General features: G+C 38.3%; 1 protein-coding gene across 1 annotated transcript in view; it reads left to right on the forward strand.

Moving 5' to 3' along the window:
• LOC149837710 (uncharacterized) overlaps positions 1 to 20,916 on the forward strand; it is a 56,350-nt gene extending 35,434 nt beyond the window's left edge. The window contains exons 2-3 of the mRNA XM_090007471.1: positions 18,075 to 18,505; positions 19,968 to 20,916. Of these exons, the coding sequence (XP_089863597.1) occupies positions 18,075 to 18,505; positions 19,968 to 20,477 (941 nt within the window). The 3' untranslated portion in view covers positions 20,478 to 20,916. The remainder of the gene's footprint in view (positions 1 to 18,074; positions 18,506 to 19,967) is intronic.
• The last annotated feature ends 224 nt before the right edge of the window (positions 20,917 to 21,140 follow it).

The following is a 21,140-nucleotide window of genomic DNA, read 5'->3' on the forward strand; positions in this document are numbered from 1 at the left end:
AAAAAAAGGCAAAATTCATTGATATTAAATTTCTGTTCTGGACTATATTAGAATTCAATAGTAGTTGGGTCTTTGTCGTAAAGCCATTTTCTTGTTTCCTATTTCTTATTCTTTTTTGTCTTCGGTTTCAATAGAATATGAACTCATTTCCTCATTCTCAATCTGGCCTTTCCTCGAACTTTCTTAGTCAACTCGTGTTTGAGAAACTGAACAATTCCAATTTCCTAACTTGGAAGCGACAAATCATACCATTCATAAGAAGTCAGGACCTTTCCGGACATCTGGATGGTTCTGTTCCTGTTCCTCCAAAATTCATACCACAAGAAAAAAAGAATGGTGAGGGAGATCTTTTTATTACCTATGTTAGAAATCCTGAGTACATATCCTGGATGAAGCGAGATCCGGCGTTGATTGCCTATATCACTTCTACATTGTCATAGGAAGTGCTTGTGGCAATTCCAGATTACTGCTCAACAATACAATTATGGCATCAACTGGTTCAGACATATTCTCCAGTTTCTCAGGCCAGAGTATTATTTTTAAAGAAAGAGTTTCACTTGCTGAGGAAGGACTCCATGACTATTATGGAGTACTTGAACAAAATGAAGACTATTACAAATCAATTGGCCATTGTGGGATGCACAGTTAGTGACAAAGATATGGTGCAACAAACTTTGAGTGGACTGGGATCAGATTATCATATGATGGTTACTTCCTTATTGTGTTTGCTAGATTTACCTACATTTGAAGATCTTCGTGCCAAACTTTTATAGTATGAGATGACCTTGAAGGAATTTTCTGAAGACACTCATGCTCATGTTGGAGCACACGATGTTCTTGCCACAGGAGTAGCCTATGGGCGAGGATGTGGTAGGTATGATTTTCAAGAAAGAGGGGGTCAAGAAAGAAATGGACAAGGAAGTCGTGTAATATTACCTACACCCATATTCCTCTCAATGGGCAAAGGCAAAGGACAATACCTACCTGTTTTCTCTGCAACAAAAATGGGCACATAAAGGCAAATTGCTGGTTTAACCCGCAAAATAGAGGAAAGCAATTGGAGACAAGAAAGGGAACAGATACATTGAAGAATAGTGGAGAAGTCAAAGAACTGTTATTATCTGCCTTGTCCGAATTGAATATCATAAATCTTGTTCTTTATGTTGGTAGAAATAGTATAGTCACTGGAGATGGGTCTCACCACCATATTTCTCACATTGGAAATTATGTAATTCTTATGTCCAACTCTTCTCTTGCTCTTTCAAATGTCATTCATGCTCCTAATATCAAGAAAAATATTGTTTCTGTCTCTAAGCTTGTAGATGACATTAATGCTTAAGTTGAATTTACTCCTTTTGTTTGTGTTAAGGACCTTTACACGAGGGAAACGTTCGCTGAAGGAAAACGTCAAGGGAATATGTACGTGTTCCAAGAGAATCCTTCCTCTCGTGTTCAACCTGTTGATTCCATCTTGAAGCTCACATCATCATCTTCAGCTCCTCCTGAGAGTTTTTTTAATCTTTTTGAATGTATTAAGCCGAATCTTTGGCATGGTCGTCTAGGTCATTAGAGTAGTCGCTTCATTGATAAGATTGTTTCAAGTAGTCTTATTCCCAAGTCAAGTTTAAATTTAAGTGTTGATAATAAAAAATGTTCTAGTTGTCTTCAGTGTAAGAGTCATGTTCTTCCTTTTCATTCCATTAATAAAAGAGCTTCAAGACCATTTGAAATTATATGTTCTGATGTTTGGGGCTCGGCTCCGTTTCCTTCCATGTCTGGCACTAGATATTATCTCATTTTTGTTGATAGCTATTCTCGATATACATGGATCTTCTTTATGAAAAGTAAATTTGAAACCTTCAAGTTATTTCAAAATTTTCATTCCTTTGTTCAAAATCAATTATGTGAGAATATTATTTGTTTCCAATGTGATGGAGGGGGTGAATTTTCTTCAAATGACTTTATTAATTTCCTCCAGACAAATGGAATAAGTAGACAGGTGTCTTGCCCTCATACACCTCAATAGAATGGGATTGCTGAACGGAAGCATCACTATATTGTCGAGAGTGCAATGAGCATGATAGTAATCTTCTAGTTACCTTCTGGGCAGAGGCTTTTCATATATCAGTCTATGTCACTTGCCCATGAACTTCTTGGAAAACAAATCACTTTATTTCTCTTTGCATGGTGTGCATCCAAATTATCATGATTTGCGTGTATTCGGGTGTGTATATTTTGTTCATGTTGACAGTTTAATGCGGCACAAGTTTCAGGATAAAGCCTTAAAATGCAGATTTGTAGGGTATGCTGATGATTACAAAGGCTACAGATGCTATGATCCCTTAAGCAAGTGCATCAAAATATCCAGAAATGTGTTTGACGAATCAAATTTTGGTCATAATGCTAACACTCCTCCTGAAATTGAAGTTTATCACCCTTGGTTGAACTCAGATCTCTTTTCTAGTATTGATGGCTATGTCACAGGAATTCGGCTAGCAGGGTACCGCACCCGCGTCGACGCGACTCGACACGGGTGCGGCACCGGGTGCGGTCAACCCGATCCTGGGTGCGTTGACCGCACCCAGGATCATTTCGGTTCATTTTTGTTTGGATTTAAAAAAAAAAAAAATATTTTGCCCTACGAAATGGGCTGCAGAATTTAAAAATAAAAAAATTCTGGACAGCTGCTTGCTGCTGCTGCTCTTGTTTTATAAAGGGGCACTTGTGTTCATAACATCTGACGAGCTTTGTTGGCATCCCATGCTATTCCTGCCTCCAAACAATTAATTCACAGCGTTGGAAAACATACTGTTAACTTGGAAATGATGATCCATCTTCCTCAAAAATTAAAACCAAAATTCAAGAGTCTTTTGAAGTCTTTATGCTTCAACCAATCAAATCCTTTTTCGTCAAGGATTTTCTCTCTCCATAATAAATGATAATGATGGTGGTAGAGTAGAGCCTTGGTGGCTATTAGTATTCACTTTTCTCCTGACGAGGTGCTCTAGCCGTAGCCTCATGTAGACCTCTCTTTTCCACATGTCAAATCCAATAAATTTCTTTTAGCTGTCATCTGTGTGCAACTGTATATAAAATGAAATTTGAAGAACCCTAGGCAGTGGCGTGGCAGGCCTCGTGAAGACTCTCTCTCCAACAAACCACGTCAAACCTTTCGCTTATATTTTTTTTCGTGAAGACCAGGGAGTTTCAGACATGATTGAATCATGACAGTCAGCAGAACGCAGCAGGCTGGGTCGATCAGATTGCCAATCCTTTTGGTTCATCAATTTTGTCCCGTTGAGCTAAAGTACACAACAAGCAGAACGTGGGTAACAAGTCTTCACCCCGACCCCCTTCTCTCTCTCTCTCTCTCTCTCTCTCTCTATATATATATATATATATATATATATATATATATATATATATATTTACATTTTTGCCCCTGCCGCACCCCCGCATCCCCGCACCCGGGTTTTTTGGAAGTGTCGAATCCCCGCACCGCTCTCGCACCCGCACCCATGTGACATAGATTGATGGTGTTTGTTCTTCTGAATGTAATCAAAGAGATGAGAGAAACGTGTTAAAATGTAAAACTGTACATATATGTATATATAATAATATTATATTATTATATATATATATAAATACATTTTTAATTTCTTTCTTTTCTGTATTTTTTTTCCTTTATTTTTATTTTTTGTCTTTATGTCATCTAGTTCAGTTTGAACTAGAATGACTGTTGCTAGTCAAGTCCTGTCCAGACTTGACTAGCAATAGAGCTGTTGGACTGACACAGTCCAACAGCTCTTAATAGAGCTGTTGGACTGACACATTCCAACAGCTCTAAATAGAGCTGTTGGACTGTGCCCAACAGCTCTATTGAGTCATCTTTCAGCTGTGTATATAAAGGGGTGCAGCCCCTCTTGTATTTCACTCCAATGCTTCTTAAGCAATTGGTTTTTCATATCAATAAAGAATACATTTTTATTTTTATTTTGTTTCCAGTTATACCTTTTTTAAGGGTTATGCTTTAGTGTCATTCTTGACACTTGCTCTTGTTAATCAAAGCTCGTGTTTCGAAGATCCCCATTTCATTTCATGGTATCAGAGCCGCGGAAGTACTAAATCTTGAGGAAAAGCTGCCTCGGTTTCCGTGCCCGTTTGCAAAAGTGTTCGCCACTTGAAGAGAAGTGTTTTATCACACTTCATTGGAGAAGATTTCACATCTTGTTGTATTGTTTTTTTTTTTCTTTCTTTCTCATTTCCCTTCTTGTTTCTCTTCTATCCCTATTCTTTCTCTCCTTGTAATCGATGGATGACAATGATAAAGTCACCATCATGCCTATGAAACTAAGCGATACGAACTATGTAACATGGGCTTCAATCATGAAGCACCATATATGGGGAAAAGGCTTATGGGGGATTGTGGATGGTTCCGATTCGGAACCTAAGCTATCTCTTACTAAAAAGGAGGGAGATAAAGACGTCCCTCTATCGAAAGAAGAGAAAATCAAGGCTATTGCCTCATACGAGAAGAAATGGAAAGAATGGAGAATATCTCATGCGAAGATAATGTCATGGCTTATCAATAGCGTTGACATTAAAAAATGCTCAAGTCTTGCCAAATTTGATCATGCCGATAAGGCATGGGAATACCTTAAGAATATGTATTCCCTTAAAGATATTGCACACGTGTGCAACCTCCAAGAAAAAGTTCGAATGATGACACAAGGAGACAAAACTATTCGTGAATATTACAATGGGTTGTCCGAACTTTGGGAAGAACTTTCTCTTTTAGAACCAAAGTGGCATTGTGCCGAAGACATCGAGCTTCGTCAGAAACAACTCGATGTTGAACATTTTTACCAGTTTATCACTGGATTAAGGCCGGAATTTGAAACCACTAAATCGGCCCTACTTCACCGGGGAAAAATTCCTTCTATTGTTGAAACTATTGAAGAGTTAACAATGGAAGAAAATCGTCTCCGGAAAGGTTCTTTAAAAATTGAAGATGATTTCGTTTTAGCCGTGTCTAGACCAGGGAATCATGTTCGATCATATAGGCCTCCTCACTTTAACCGACAAAATGGTGACTATGATAAGAAGAAAGTTATTTGTCATCACTGTCATGAACCGGGACACTACAGGCCACAATGTCCCAAACTTAAGGAGCTGAGAGAAAAAAGAGTTGCAATTGCTGGATCGGAGCCTAAAGATCAGGATGCACCAGTTTCCCTGGCCCAACTAATGGAGATCCTTCAGCCTCTCATCAAAGGTGCCTCTTCCTCATCTGAAGCTTCAACCGGCGCAGCAGCCTCATCTTTTTCTGATTTAGGTAAAATTTCTTGGCTTCTTGACTCTGGTGCATCTTTTCATATGACCCCAAATAATCAAAGTCTATCCAAATGTGTTAAAAATAAAACAAGTGTGTCAAAGGTCTTTACTGCTGATGGGACTTCTCTTGAAATAGAAGGAATAGGAGATTTTGAAAAAATTTATAAAACAAAAAAATTTTTTATTCCAGAAATTAGACATGTTCCCAAATTAAATTTAAATCTTTTATCTGTATCTCAAATTTCTGATTATGGGTGTAATATTTCTTTTTCTTCTCATGGTTGTTGGGTACAGGATCGCCAGTCAGGCAAGCTGATTGGGGAAGGCCATAGAGAAGGAGGACTCTATTACATGGATTTTTTGGAAATGCCGAAGAAAGCTTTTTGTTATAATATTCAAAAAATAGAGTTGGAACTGTGGCATAAGAGACTTGGTCACCCACATATAGCCAAAATCCAACATTTTCCAAATCTAGGGAAATTTTGTAACTCTGAATAATTTGATTGTAAAGATTGTATTCTCGGCAAAATGAAAAGATTACCATTTCAGAACAGAACCTTTTTCTCTTCAAGACCACTTGAATTAATACACTCGGATGTTTGGGGTCCTGCACCAGTAATTTCTAAAGGAGGATTTGTTTACTATGTTATTTTTGTCGATGATTTCTCCCGACATACGTGGATGTACTTTCTCAAACATAAGTCTGAAGTATTTTCATACTTTCAAACTTTTCATAATATGGTTAAAAACAAATTTCAAAATGATATTACTATTTTTCGCACAGATTCAGGGGGAGAGTTTTTATCCACAGATTTTCAAAATTATCTTAAATTGCATGGCATCACACATCAAAGATCTTGTCCTTATACACCTCAACAAAATGGACTGGCAGAACGAAAACATCGTCATATTATAGAAACCACTAGAACTTTATTAATAGCAAATCAAGTCCCTAAAGACTTTTGGGCAGAAGCTGCCTTAACTGCCACCTATCTCATTAATAGGATGCCATCTTCTTCGTTACAAAATATCACTCCCATTGAAAAACTTATGAACATTTCTCCAGACTACTCTAGATTAAGAATATTTGGGTGCAAATGTTTCATATTTACTGACAAAAATGATAAACTTTCCCCTCGTGCGATTCCCTGTGCCTTTTTAGGATATGCTGAAAACCAGAAAGGTTATAGATGTTTTGACTTCAAAAATAATAAACTATATGTGTCTAGAAATGTTTCCTTTCTTGAAAAGGAGAGCTTCTTTGATTTTAGAAAATTAAAAGACGTCACTGAGTACTCCTTTTTGCTAGATCTAACATCAACATCTGATGAATATGACCTTGATTGTAACTTTGATGATGATCCAAGAATTATTGATCTTAATGTTGAAAATGAAGAAGTTCATAGAGATACTAGTATTCAATATTCCAGGCGACAAGAGTCTAATACTCCATGTGCACTTGAGAAATATTCTAACATTCCAACTAGACTATCATCCCGGATCTCGAGGCCTCCAGAAAAGTTTGTATCATACGAGTCTTTCTCACCCACATATAGGGCAGTTATTGCATTAATTCACTCATATGAAGAACCATCCACATATTTTCAAGCAAAAAATGATATCAAATAGATAGAAGCCATGAAAGTTGAATTAGATGCACTTGAAAAGGCTTCTACATGGAATATTCAAGATCTTCCTCCAGGGAAGAAAACTATAGGATGTCGATGGGTTTATAAAATTAAAACCAAGAGTGATGGTACTCTTGAAAGATATAAAGCCCGTTTAGTAGCCAAAGGTTATGCCCAAGAATATGGGATTGATTATGAAGAAACCTTTGCTCCGGTGGCTCGTATGACTACTGTCCGAACCTTAATTGCCTTAGCTTCTATAAAAAAATGGTCTATTTTTCAAATGGATGTCAAAAATGCTTTTTTAAATGGAAAGCTAGTTGAAGAAGTATATATGGAACCCCCTCCTGGTCTAAGTATTCCTAAGGGTAAAGTCCTTCGCTTAGAAAAAGCTCTTTATGGACTTAAACAAGCACCAAAAGCTTGGTATGATAGGTTTAGTCGTGTTATGATTGATATTGGTTTTCAATCCTGTTTAACTGACACTGCTTTGTTTATTAAGAATTCTGATGCAGGGATCATTGTGCTTCTTCTCTATGTGGATGATATGATCATCACCGGAAGCGATAAACAGGGAGTTGAAACAATCAAAACACTTCTTAAATCTCATTTTGAAATGACTGATTTGGGCTTGTTGAGATATTTTTTAGGCATTGAAGTTGCTTATTCTCCTAGAGGATATTTATTATCTCAGACTAAATTTGCTTTTGATATTGTTTTCAGGTCTGGTATTACTGATGATAAGAAAGTTGACACTCCAGAAGTTGTTAATGTTAAAATGAAGATTGATGATGGAGAACTTCTTGCAGACCCTACTCCTTACAGACAGCTTGTCGGGGCACTTTCTTATCTATCCATTACCAGACCAGATATAGCACATGTTGTTCATACAGCAAGTCAATTTCAACATGCTCCTACTTCTGTTCATATGGGAGCAGTCATGCGTATTATCAGATACATCAAGTCCTCTCTTTCACGAGGACTTTTCTTATCTTCCTCCTCTTCTCTTGATTTAATTGCATATACTGATGCTGATTGGGGAGGTGATCCCAATAACAGACACTCAACCACTGGCTTTTGTGTCTTTTTAGGGGAATCATTAATCTCGTGGAGGTGTAAAAAGCAGCAGAAGGTATCTCTCTCATCCACCGAAGCTGAATACAGAGCCATGGCAACCACGACCATGGAAGTAGTTTGGCTCCGACGACTGCTTGCTGACATGGGAGTTGAAGCAACAAAGGCTTCACAAATGTGTTGTGACAACAAAAGTGCGATCTACATTGCCAGTAACAGAACATTCCACGAACGCACCAAACACATCGAAATGGATTGTCACTACGTCAGAGAGGAATATCTACACGGGATAATTGATCTGCCATATGTCACTTCAGAATATCAGTTAGCAGACCTCTTTACAAAGCCTCTCGCTGCTCCCCGATTTCACTTTCTCTTAGACAAACTTTCGCTCATTGTACCGTAAGTTTGAGGGGGAGTGTTAAAATGTAAAACTGTACATATATGTATATATAATAATATTATATTATTATATATATATAAATACATTTTTAATTTCTTTCTTTTCTATATTTTTTTTCCTTTATTTTTATTTTTTGTCTTTATGTCATCTAGTTCAGTTTGAACTACAATGACTGTTGCTAGTCAAGTCCTGTCCAGACTTGACTAGCAATAGAGCTGTTGGACTGACACATTCCAACAACTCTAAATAGAGCTGTTGGACTGTGCCCAACAGCTCTATTGAGTCCTCTTTCAGCTGTGTATATAAAGGGGTGCAGCCCCTCTTGTATTTCACTCCAATGCTTCTTAAGCAATTGGTTTTTCATATCAATAAAGAATACATTTTTATTTTTATTTTGTTTCCAGTTATACCTTTTTTAAGGGTTATGCTTTAGTGTCATTCTTGACACTTGCTCTTGTTAATCAAAGCTCGTGTTTCGAAGATCCCCATTTCATTTCAAAACGTACCTACTGCTGCGCAAAGGACTTGGGAAAGTGTGATTTCTAGACCATTATTGGCCCCCCGAAAGGTATAAAGGCATTGTTTACTCTCGACGTGAGAAGGAGATACCTTCCAGCTCTAATCAGGAGCAAAATTCTCCTACTGTTTCCATCCAATCACCTGCTCACAGAAGGTCTACTCGACCTCGACATCCTATTGATAGGTGGGTTAGTTATGAGAACTTTACGATGGATTTTCAACTCTTCTTAACCTCTTTGGCCAAGGAAGATAAACCCACAATATTTTATCAAGCAATAAATTCTAAGAGATGGATTGAAGCTATGAACGAAGAAATGAAGGCTCTTCATGAATGTGGTACTTGGGATATTGTTCCCAGATCACACAATCGAAATGTGGTTGGGTCAAAGTGGGTGTATAAGATAAAGTATAAGCTAGATGGTACTATCAAGCGATATAAGGCTAGACTGGTTGCCAAAGGATTCACACAGACGCAAGGACAAGACTATGATGAGACCTTCAGTCCGGTCGTGAAAATGGGTACTATCATTGGTTGTTGAGCACCACTAGACTCTCAACCAACTGAATGTAAAAAAATGCGTTTCTACATGGAACTCTGAAGGAAGAAGTATACATGGAGCAGCCCACTGGATATGCAGAAGGGAACTCTAAAGAATACGTGTGCAGATTAAAGAGAGCTGTATATGGTCTGAAGCAGGCATCTCGATCTTGGTTTGACAGTTTTTCTCTTGCAGTAGAAAAATATGGCTTTAGTCGGTCTCTTCTTGACCATTCTCTTTTCATATTCAAATGTAAAGATATAGTTACCTTGTTATTGATATATGTTGATGACATTATCATTACAGGTAACTCTAATGAACATATTGAACAGGTTAAAGAACTTTTGAACTATAGATTCAAGATGAAGGATCTTGGTAAACTGTGATACTTTCTTGAAATAGAAGTTGACAGGACTCCTAAAGGCATGACACTTACTCAACATAAGTATACCGTTGATGTTCTTAGCAAGGCAGGTATGAGAGATTACAAGCCTTTAAGCACACCCAGTGTACTTCATCAAAAACTCAGTACTTAAGATGGAGATTTGTACGAGGATCCTACAGGATATCGCAGGATAGTACGAATGCTTCAGTATCTTACCTTCACTCGGCCTGACATTGTCTATTCTGTCAATCAAGTATTTCAGCTCATGCATGAACCACATATTGGGCATATGGAAGTTGTTAAACGCATTCTTCGATATTTGAAGGGAACTATTGGAGATGGTCTTCTGTACAGAAAGAGCATGCATGGTCATCACATGCATGAACTTCTTACTTACACAGATGCAGATTGGGCAGGAGATCCAGATCAGCGTAGGTCAGTCTCAAGATACTGTGTTTTCATTGACCTAAATCTTGTCTCCTGGAGCAATAGAAAACAAAAGGCCATAGCCAGGTCGAGCACAAAAGCTGAATATAGATTAATGGCAGTTGCTACAACCGAAGTAACACAGATCAGACACCTGTTGACAGAAGTAGGAGAATTGATTTCCAAAAACATTCTTTTGTATGACAATCAAAGTGCTATCTGTAATGAAGTGCCAAATGAAAAGAGCAACGTCTCCAAGCGAAAGCACGGAAGCACGCACATACACAAGATGCCACTAAAGGGCAAAATAAACCACAAAAGTGGTCAAGCACAAAAAGAAGATAAAAAATATATCTCACTTCATAGAATGCTTCAAGAGAAGCTTAGTAAATACATGGGGCTGTGCCCCTTATTTATACACAGCAAGGGACCCAAGGAGGGGCTCCCATAGAGTCGTTGGAGCCCCTCCAACGGTCATATTTATGACCGTTGGAGGGGTCCAACGACTCTATGTGGACCCCTCTCAAGTGAATAAAAACAAAAAAAGAAAAAAGCAAAAAAAAAGGAAAAAGAATAAAGGAAAAAGAAAAAGAGAAAAGCATATCAATGATATGCGTGTACAGGGTGAAATTACAGAAATACCCCTATCGGGTTTTACAAAATAAATATATATATATTTATATATATAGATAGACACATAGACATATATATATTATATATATGTGTATGTGTCGTAATCTATATATATATATATATATATATATATATATATATATATATATATATAAATATACATCATATTTTAACACCCCCCCTCAAACACATGGTGAGATCACCGAGAGTTTGCTAAGGAGGAAGTAGAAGCGAGGCGAAGGCAAAGCTTTGGTGAAGAAGTCCGCCAACTGATATTCGGTAGGAACATATGGAAGTTGAATGGTGCCTCGTAAAAACTCGTCTCGAACATAATGACAGTCCATCTCAATATGCTTCGTTCGTTCGTGAAAAGTGTGATTGCTAGCGATATAAATGGAGCTCTTGTTGTCACAACATAGCTTTGTGGGAGTTGAGAATGAGACACCCATATCTTTAAGTAAGCTTCTTAACCATATAATCTCAGTTGTGGTAGTGGCCATCGCACGATATTCGGCTTCAGTAGATGAGAGAGAAACTTTACGCTGCTTTTTACACCTCCAGGAGATAAGTGACTCCCCAAGAAACACACAATAACCTGTGGTAGAAATACGATTATCGGGGTTACCCCCCAATCAGAGTCAGTATACGCAAGTAAAGTAAGAGGTGAAGAAGAGGATAAGAATACTCCTTTAGTTATAGAATCTTTTAGATATCTGATAATCCTCATTACTGCTGCCATGTGAGTGGTGGTAGGAGCAGTCTGAAATTGGCTTGCACTATGAACAGCATGGGAAATGTCAGGCCTGGTAATAGATAAATATGTTAAGGATCCAATCAATTGACGATAAGGCGTGGGATCTGCTAAAGGAGTGCCATCATTGGCTCTCATCTTGGCATTGATCACTTCTGGAGTCTCCACCCTTTTGTCATCTGTTAGCCCAGACCTAGCAATAATATCAGAGGCAAGCTTCATCTGAGATAGGACATACCCCTTGGGGGAGTATGCAACTTCAATTCCTAAGAAATACCTCAAAAAACCCAGATCAGACATATCAAAATTTTTTTTAAGAATATTTTTAATAAGATCAATACCTTTCTTATCATTACCTGTGATAATCATATCATCAACATATAATAACAAAATGGTTATGTATTCATTAGAGGATTTAACAAACAAAGCAGTATCAGTGTAACATGAGGAGAAACCATTATCAAGAACTACTTTGCTAAAAAGATCATACCAAGCTTTTGGCGCTTGTTTTAACCCATAAAGAGCTTTGTTTAATTTTAGAATATTGCCTTTCCCAATTTCAAGACCCGGCGGAGGATCCATAAGAACTTCTTCACATAAAGTTCCATTTAAGAAAGCATTTTTAACATCAAGTTGGTATATAGGCCATTGTTTGATGGATGCTAAGGCAATTAAGGTTCGTACACTAGTCATTCTGGCCACGGGAGCAAAGGTTTCTTCATAATCAATCCCATATTCTTGGGCATAGCCTTTTGCTACCAAACGAGCTTTGTATCTTTCAAGAGACCCATCACATTTAGTTTTGACTTTATATACCCATCTACACCCAATTGCCTTCTTCCCTAAAGGTTGAGGAATAATGCTCCAGGTTTGGGCCTTGTTAAGAGCCTCTAATTCGATTTTCATGGCTTCAATCCAATGTGGGTGATCTTTAGCTTCCTTAAAAGGGGAAGGTTCGTGATACGAATGTATTAACATAAGACAGGTCCTATAATTCGGAGAAAAAGATTCATAGGACACAAACTTTTGTGGTGGCCTACTGGTACGAGAAGATCTCCTAGGTAGATGGTTGTCAGTAGATTCTTCTAAAAAGTCTTGAGAGTATCTGTCAATAGCAGGTTGATGTTCATTTCCTATCCGCCGGGTATAGACATTTATATCATTAAGGTTTTCATTTTGGGAGGTATTATCATGTTGTTGTATATCATTATAATGTGAAATCCCATCACAACTAGTATCACAAGAAATAGCCTCAGGAGACTCAATTCTAGGAGCTAAGTCAAATAGAAAAGAATAATCGATGTCTTCCTTAGATGTGTGGATATCGAAACCATTTTGTTCTTCAATAAAGTTTACATTTCTCGACACATATAATTTATTGTTTCGAATATCATAACATCTATAGCCTTTTTTATTCTCACTATAGCCAATGAACACACATTCAATAGCTTTAGGTGACAACTTATCTTGTCCTAGACTAAGTACAAAACATTTGCATCCAAAGATTCTTAGTCTATTAAAATCGGGAGTAATTTTAAATAATTTTTCAAAGGGCGAAACATTTTTCAAAGAGGAAGAGGGCATACGATTCACAAGATATGTTGCGGTAAGAAGAGCTTCGGCCAAAAAGTTTTTAGGAACACATTTAGACACAAGAAGAGTTCTTGTGGTTTCAATTAAATGCCTATGTTTCCTTTCCGCAAGACCATTTTGTTGCGGAGTTTTAGGACAAGATCGTTGGTGCAAAATTCCATTTGTCTTAAAATAATTTTGGAAGTCTTTAGACATGTATTCTCCTCCTGAGTCGGATCTAAAAATGGCTATATTGTGTTGGAATTGGTTTTGAACAAGAGCGTGAAACTCTTTAAAATTAGTGAAGACATCGGATTTATTCTTGATAATATAAACCCATGTGTATCTAGTAAAATCATCAATAAAAGAAACATAGTAAGAGAAGCCTCCTTTGGACATAACGGGTGCCGGTCCCCATACATCGGAATGCACAAGTTCAAAAGGCCTTTTTGACACAAAATTGCTATGAGAATATGGAAGAGAGTGAATTTTCCCAAGAATACAATCATTGCATGTAAAAGTATTTGTATTACAAAATTTTTCCAAAAATGGAAAAAGGTACAATTTGGAAATACTAGGGTGCCCAAGTCTCCTATGCCAAGTCTCAATATCTTTGGATTGAACATGATTACAAAATGATTTGGATGGCAAAGACAAAAAATCCATATAGTAAAGGTCCCCTCTTCTATGGCCTTGCCCAATCCGCTTCCCGGACCGGAGATCCTGCACATAGCAATGGGTTGGTGAAAAAGAGACATTACATTCAAAATCGGTAATTTGAGAGACGGAGAAAAGATTTAGATTAAGTTTTGGGATGATTCGGATTTTGGGAACAAAAAATTCTTTGTTTTGGTCATAAATTTTCTCAAGGTTTCCAATACCCTCAACATTTAAAGAAGTTCCATCGGCGGTGGATACATATGATTTAAATTTATTGAGACTTGGTTTTGACAAAAGTGATGCATTTGGAGTCATATGGAAAGAGGCACCCGAATCAAGAATCCAAGAAGACATACCTGGGAATGAAGAAATGGCGGCACCGGAAGTGGAAGGTGAGGATGATGATGTAGAGGCGTTCATCTTCATAAATTGTTGGAGAGTTTCGGTTAGATGAGCGATGAAATCCTTTATGTCACCATCCTTCTTTGAATCTTCATTGATGATTGGAGGAGTTTCTCCCACGGAAGCTACCTTCTTCTTGAATTTAGGGCAATCGGGACGAATATGGCCCGGTTCATTACAATTATGACAAATGATTTTCCTTCCTCCACCATTATTCTTCCAAAAATGTGGTGGTTTATATGATCTTACATTGTTGCCGGGTCTAGACACGGCATGTACTTCATCAACATCCCTTTTCAAGGCCAAACGGGTTTCTTCTTGACATAAATCGGCCAAAATATCGCTTAGAGGAGTAGAGGCTCTATGAAGTAGAGATCCTCTAAGTTGTTCAAATTCGGGACGAAGCCCATGAATAAATTGAAAGAACCTCTCTTTTTCCATTTGCTCTTGTCTCATAGCAATAGCACTTCCTTCCCATTGCGGTTCGAGAAGGACAAGTTCATCCCATAAAGAGGATAGGGCACTATAATAGTCCCTAATGCTCATATCACCTTGCTTGGTAGCTCTTACCTTTTCTTGAAGAAAAAAGTGCCTAGCAAGGTCTCTTTGAGTGTACATACCTTTCATGAAAAACCATGCTTCATTAGCCTTCTTGAATTTTGCAAGATTTGCACAAATCTTCAATTCGACGTTATTCATGAACCATGCTAAGATTTTAGCATGTTCACTTTCCCAATCTTCCATTTTAGAAGAGTAATCAAGAATAGCCTTTTCTTTTTCTTCTTCATTCAAGGCTTTTTCTTCACCTCCTTCAAATTTAGTTAACTTTAGTTGTGGTTCCGGAATGGTTCCACATACATAACCCCAAAGCCTTTTACCTTTGAGATTATTCTCCATAGCGGCCGCCCACATGCGATAATTGGTCCCATCCAATTTGAATGAGAGATCGATTTTTGCATCTTTGTTGGCCATTAGAAGAAAAATTTATAAGACAAGAGAGTGGAGAGGTATTACTTGTCAGTGGAGGATCCAATGAAGTCTTCTTAGCCAAGGCTCTGATACCATGTAATGAAGTGCCAAATGAAAAGAGCAACGTCTCCAAGCGAAAGCACGGAAGCACGCACATACACAAGATGCCACTAAAGGGCAAAATAAACCACAAAAGTGGTCAAGCACAAAAAGAAGATAAAAAATATATCTCACTTCATAGAATGCTTCAAGAGAAGCTTAGTAAATACATGGGGCTGTGCCCCTTATTTATACACAGCAAGGGACCCAAGGAGGGGCTCCCATAGAGTCGTTGGAGCCCCTCCAACGGTCATATTTATGACCGTTGGAGGGGTCCAACGACTCTATGTGGACCCCTCTCAAGTGAATAAAAACAAAAAAAGAAAAAAGCAAAAAAAAAGGAAAAAGAATAAAGGAAAAAGAAAAAGAGAAAAGCATATCAATGATATGCGTGTACAGGGTGAAATTACAGAAATACCCCTATCGGGTTTTACAAAATAAATATATATATATTTATATATATAGATAGACACATAGACATATATATATTATATATATGTGTATGTGTCGTAATCTATGTATATATATATATATATATATAAATATACATCATATTTTAACACTATCAACATGTCATTCAATCCTATCTACCACAATTGTGCCAAACATATTGAACTTGATCAACACTTTGTAAGACAGAAGGTCGAAGAGAAGAAAATTGAACCAGAATACGTACGGACTGCTGATCAAGTTGTTGACTTGTTTACAAAAGGACTTATCAAGGACAGATTTTGGATGTTAAAAGGCAAGTTGTTCATGGTTCAAAACCATGTACCAACTTGAGGGAAAGTGAAAAGACGTTGTTATTCACGACTGGGTTTGGATCCAGACCCAATTCGTTTTATTTAAACGAATGCTCTCTTTTTATTTAAACACATGATCATTAATGGCATGTTGTAATTTTAACATATCATGTAATGGGTATTTTCGTACCCTACTATTGTACCTGTGTATATTTAATGAGAAAGGCAAGCAACCGCGTACCCTAATTAGGGATTTTCACAGCAGCCACGTTCTCTCTCCCCATTCTGTGCTGGTGCTTGTGGATGAACGAAGGAGCCCATGATTTCTATCAGGATGCACACTCACAAGCACTAATGGGCCAAATACAAAGAGCCACTAAAGGCTAATCTCACAAAACTCTCAAAAGAGAGCAACACATAAAAATAACAATGTTTATTCACTAACAATGCTTGGCAACAAGCATAGAAATTACAAGAGGGAGGAGTGCCTTTAAATAGGCACTCCATATTACCAAAGGGGTGGTCCAACAGCTAGTTGGACCAGCACCCAATGTTGTCCAGAATTAATTACAAAAAAAAGACAAAAAGAACTAAAAATAAGAGGTCATCAGCCCCCAGTGGACTGACACCTGTCACAGGTTGAAATTACTGAAATACCCCTAAGGGGTATTTCAGTTTATATATATATATATATATATATATATATATATATATATATATATATATATATATATATATAATACAGAAATGACTCATATACAACATTTTAACATCACCAAAGTCCTAGGGCTATATTATAATCTTCCAAGTTGTTTTTCTCTATGATGGCATTTGTTTCATCATCTCTATGTAGAGCTATTTGGATCAGTATCTGTGTTTTCATGAGTAAAAAAATGTGCTTGTGTGAGTGACACATTCAGTGAGAAAGTGCTTGTCTGAAGACACACTAATGTCATTTGGTTTCGCATGTATTTAAATAAGATCTACCATCAAATATTTATCTGTTACAATTGTGATATTTACCAACCCTAGTTTATCCGGAAATTAACTCCCTCACAACTCACAAGAATGCACAACTGGTTCAATTATTCGCAATCTGTTATACTGCAAGTATTTTTGGAGCATGGCTTCTCTGCTATAGCTATAGCTCCTATAACCAATCTTAATTGCTTTTCATTTCCATGAAATAAATTAGCTAAGTTATTAGTATGTTGAATGTTGGTACCTTCCTATTAGGGGTGGCAATCGGGTCGGGTTGGCGGGTTGGCGGGTTGGCGTGTCAGCATACCTCAACCCGAACCCGACCCGTTTATTAAACGGGTCGGCTGTGGCAAACACGAACCCGACCCGTTTAATAAACGGGTAACCCGACACGACCCGCCAACCCATTTAATAAATGGGTTGGGTCGGGTAAACGGGTTTTCAGGTTCGCGGGTTGGTGGGTTGACGGATCGGGTTGGCAGGTTGGCGGGTTGACGGGTCGGGTTGGCGGGTTGACGGGTCGGGCAGACGGGTTGGCGGGTCGGGTTGACGGGTCGGGCAGACGGGTTGGCGGGTCGGGTTGGCGGGTTGACCCACCCGCCTATTAAACGGGTCAGACGGGTTGGCGGGTTGGCATACCCCCAACCCGAACCCGGCCTGTTTAATAAACGGGTTACACGGGTCGACCCGTTTATTAAACGGGTTGGCTTAAGCCCAACCCGAACCCGCCTAAGAGGCGGGTTGGCGGGTCGTGTCAGAAATTGCCACCCCTACTTCCTATATTTGAATTGTTTTAAATCACATAATTTGTGGTTAAGCTATTTATGTATCTTCATAGGCATGTACAAAATGTAGTAGGATAATGTGCCTTCTGCAGACTGAGTACAGAATGTTGGCATAGCATTTTGGTCCATCATGCAACCTCATAAAATCATCTAACAACATTTTCCTGCCAGGATCACTTGATGGTATCCTTCTCTTCTGTTTCGGGATTGGTGTTGGTGTGATGTCAACCATTTTTTCAAACAAACATGAAGTAGATAAGCTCAATGAGTTGCTAAAGCAAACACAAAACTTGGTTCAGGATTTGCAAGAGGAGCTTGAGATGAAAGACTCACTAACAGTGAAAGAGCTGTCTAGTGAACCATGCACATCCCCAGAAAGAAATTATCATGTGGATAATAAAAAGAAATCTATCAACCCTTCCCGGGGCAAAGAACCAGATGAACATCACTACAATAATGAAAAAGAACCTGAAACTCTAGAGGCTAGGACTAATTCTGAGTCTATAAGTAAAATTGAGTCTGAGCTTGAAGCTGAATTGGAGAGACTAGAGCTGAATATGTGCAATTACAGCCATAGCAGAAGGCGTTCTGGTCTCAGTGAGGTATGATTTCTACTGCTAGTTGTTTGTACAATGGCTATTAGATTGTTTATTATTTGCGTACCATGAAACATGAGATGCTTCCTTTATAAAACAATTCACAGAAATTTCTGCTTCATTACTAATGATAAGTGATTGCATTCTTGCCCGCTTAACTTTTGTTGCACTCATAGTTGTATATCTATTTTCCCTATCATATCCAAGCTGATTGCTCTTTGCCATCTTTTGCCTCAAGCAATTTTGTTGTTTACAACTCCCCATCATGTGACCTCTCTCTCTCCCTTCCCAACAATCCATCCTTGCCATATGTTCAAGCATTGTATTAGGTATATGAGTTCATGCATACATATGTATATCACTGGCGAGTTTGTGCTTCGATCAATGTGATTTTTGCAAGCAGACTGGTACAATCATGTTTCAACATTTAGCAGTGATAAATAGATGCCTTACCTGATCGAGTTATAGTAATTTTGAGCAATTCAGTTATAAGCTATGTCACATGGGCACTTAGCATGTTTATCCCGTATCGACACAATACAACACTCAGACACTTCATGGGCACAGTCAAACCAGTTTCACACAGTCAACATTGTGTCATTAACTTTATTTATTTTCTCTTATGATCTTATTTACTTATTTCATATTCACTTGAATTATTTTTCTTTTAAAATTTGTCATCAATTACATTGTGTTTCAATTTCAGTTTACTTCCATTATTTGATGTTCCTAATTATAGGATTTAGAATTGTTGTTTTATACACACACATACATGCATCTACGTGTGTGTACAGCTGTGTCCCTGTGTCCTAATTATTGAAAATTATCAAATCCAAGTGAATCCTTACTGTGTCCCTCTCCCACATCCGTATCCATGTGACATAGGTTATAAGGTGATTCCGCATTCAGCTTTGGACATGGTGGTCAAGATTCTTCTGCTTTTTTGTATACTTAAACCCTCATAGATCATTTATGGAGGACTGAACATGAGGCCACGATGGGTTCAGGGCAAACTGATGCCCATGGGAGCAAAATGGGGCCCTAGTCAGGCCCAGCCTGATCCCACCCAGAGCTAGACCAAGTCCAGGACTATGTTTGGGCACTTGGAACATATTTAACCAGGATGGCCAGACTCCCGAAAAGAGTTTACATCTATGCCTTCATTTAGGCCCAAGATTTGGACTCCAGAACATGGGCGCATGTGCAACCCAATGGCCACTATCAATCAGTTGACAACCAGTCCTGATTGAGCTGCCAGCTATCATTACGGTTCATGACAAAATTAAGTTGCAGGATGCAGTTTATTTTGCTTTCCTTTTGGACATACCAAAGCTGTGTTTGTGATTCGTCATCAGTTCCTCCATGAACAGCTAATGTGCTACCCGTGTGCTACCAAAGCTGTATCTTTATGAACAGCTAACATTCTAAGTTTCTGCTACTCTCTCTGACCATCAGTGTTGCATTGCAGCTTGATCCTGACTGCACGGTGGACATTGTCGAGGGAGAGCTATGCGCAGACCTGGTAGCAGCAGAGCAAGACACAGAGACGGATGTGTCACACTCAACACCCACTGTCACAGCAAACTATGCCATTTCCCCTAGAGAGCTCAGCCTGCGACTGCACCAGGTCATTCAATCAAGACTTGAGGAACGGATTGCGGAACTGGAAACGGCACTCCAACAGAGCCAGAAACGATTGGATGCAATGGAAAACCTGGAAAGAGGAACGCCCAAGTTACAGATAGCATTCTCAAGCGGTGACATATACGCAAGCCCGCTTGAGAGCCCAACACAGACTTGCCAGACAGGATCCAGACTGAATTTCGCAGTTTCCGGTACACCATCAATAACAGATGATAAAGGGGATAACTACGATTTATCTTCTCTTTGTCAGGATCCATCTGGTGACACCCTCTATAACGATGTTTTTGATGAATTCATTAAGTTGGCAGAATCAGAGAACGAAAATCCACCGTGATTGGAAACCGAAAAGGGTTAACTAGCAGTAAAAGACGGTCACCTAATGATTCTCTCCTTGAATGAGTTGCTGCAGGATCCAGACTGAATTTTGCAGTTTCCGGTACACAATCAATAACAGATGATAAAGGGGATAACTATGATTTATCTTCTCTTTGTCAGGATCCATCTGGTGACACCCTCTATAACGATGTTTTTGATGAATTCATTAAGTTGGCAGAATCAGAGAACGAAAATCCACCGTGATTGGAAACCGAAAAGGGTTAACTAGCAGTAAAAGACGGTCACCTAATGATTCTCTCCTTGAATGAGTTGCTGCTGGAGTAACATTGTAACATTTTTTCTTTTCTAAAGCACCTTGTAACAATTTTGTCTTGGTTTGTAACCAGTCCTGAACAAATATTCATTCACGTCTTAGAGTAGCAATCTTGTCTGAGATAGAGGGAGAGAAACGGAAATAATAACATATCTTTTATCAGACGATAAAAAGGGGGTTCTTAGTACAGATTTGCAAATACCCCCACGAAGGTCGGCCATCAAATTTTCTTTGCTAATAATGAACTGCTAAAGAAAATGAGACGACAAAATCTTAATAGATTAGATAGAAAACAAAAAAACTCTGATCAAATTTCAACACTTTTTGCCCGCTAGCTCCTATTTAATT

This window comes from Nuphar pumila, chromosome 5, assembly GCF_984573655.1.
Source record: "Nuphar pumila chromosome 5, dmNupPumi1.hap1.1, whole genome shotgun sequence".
NCBI lineage: Eukaryota > Viridiplantae > Streptophyta > Magnoliopsida > Nymphaeales > Nymphaeaceae > Nuphar > Nuphar pumila.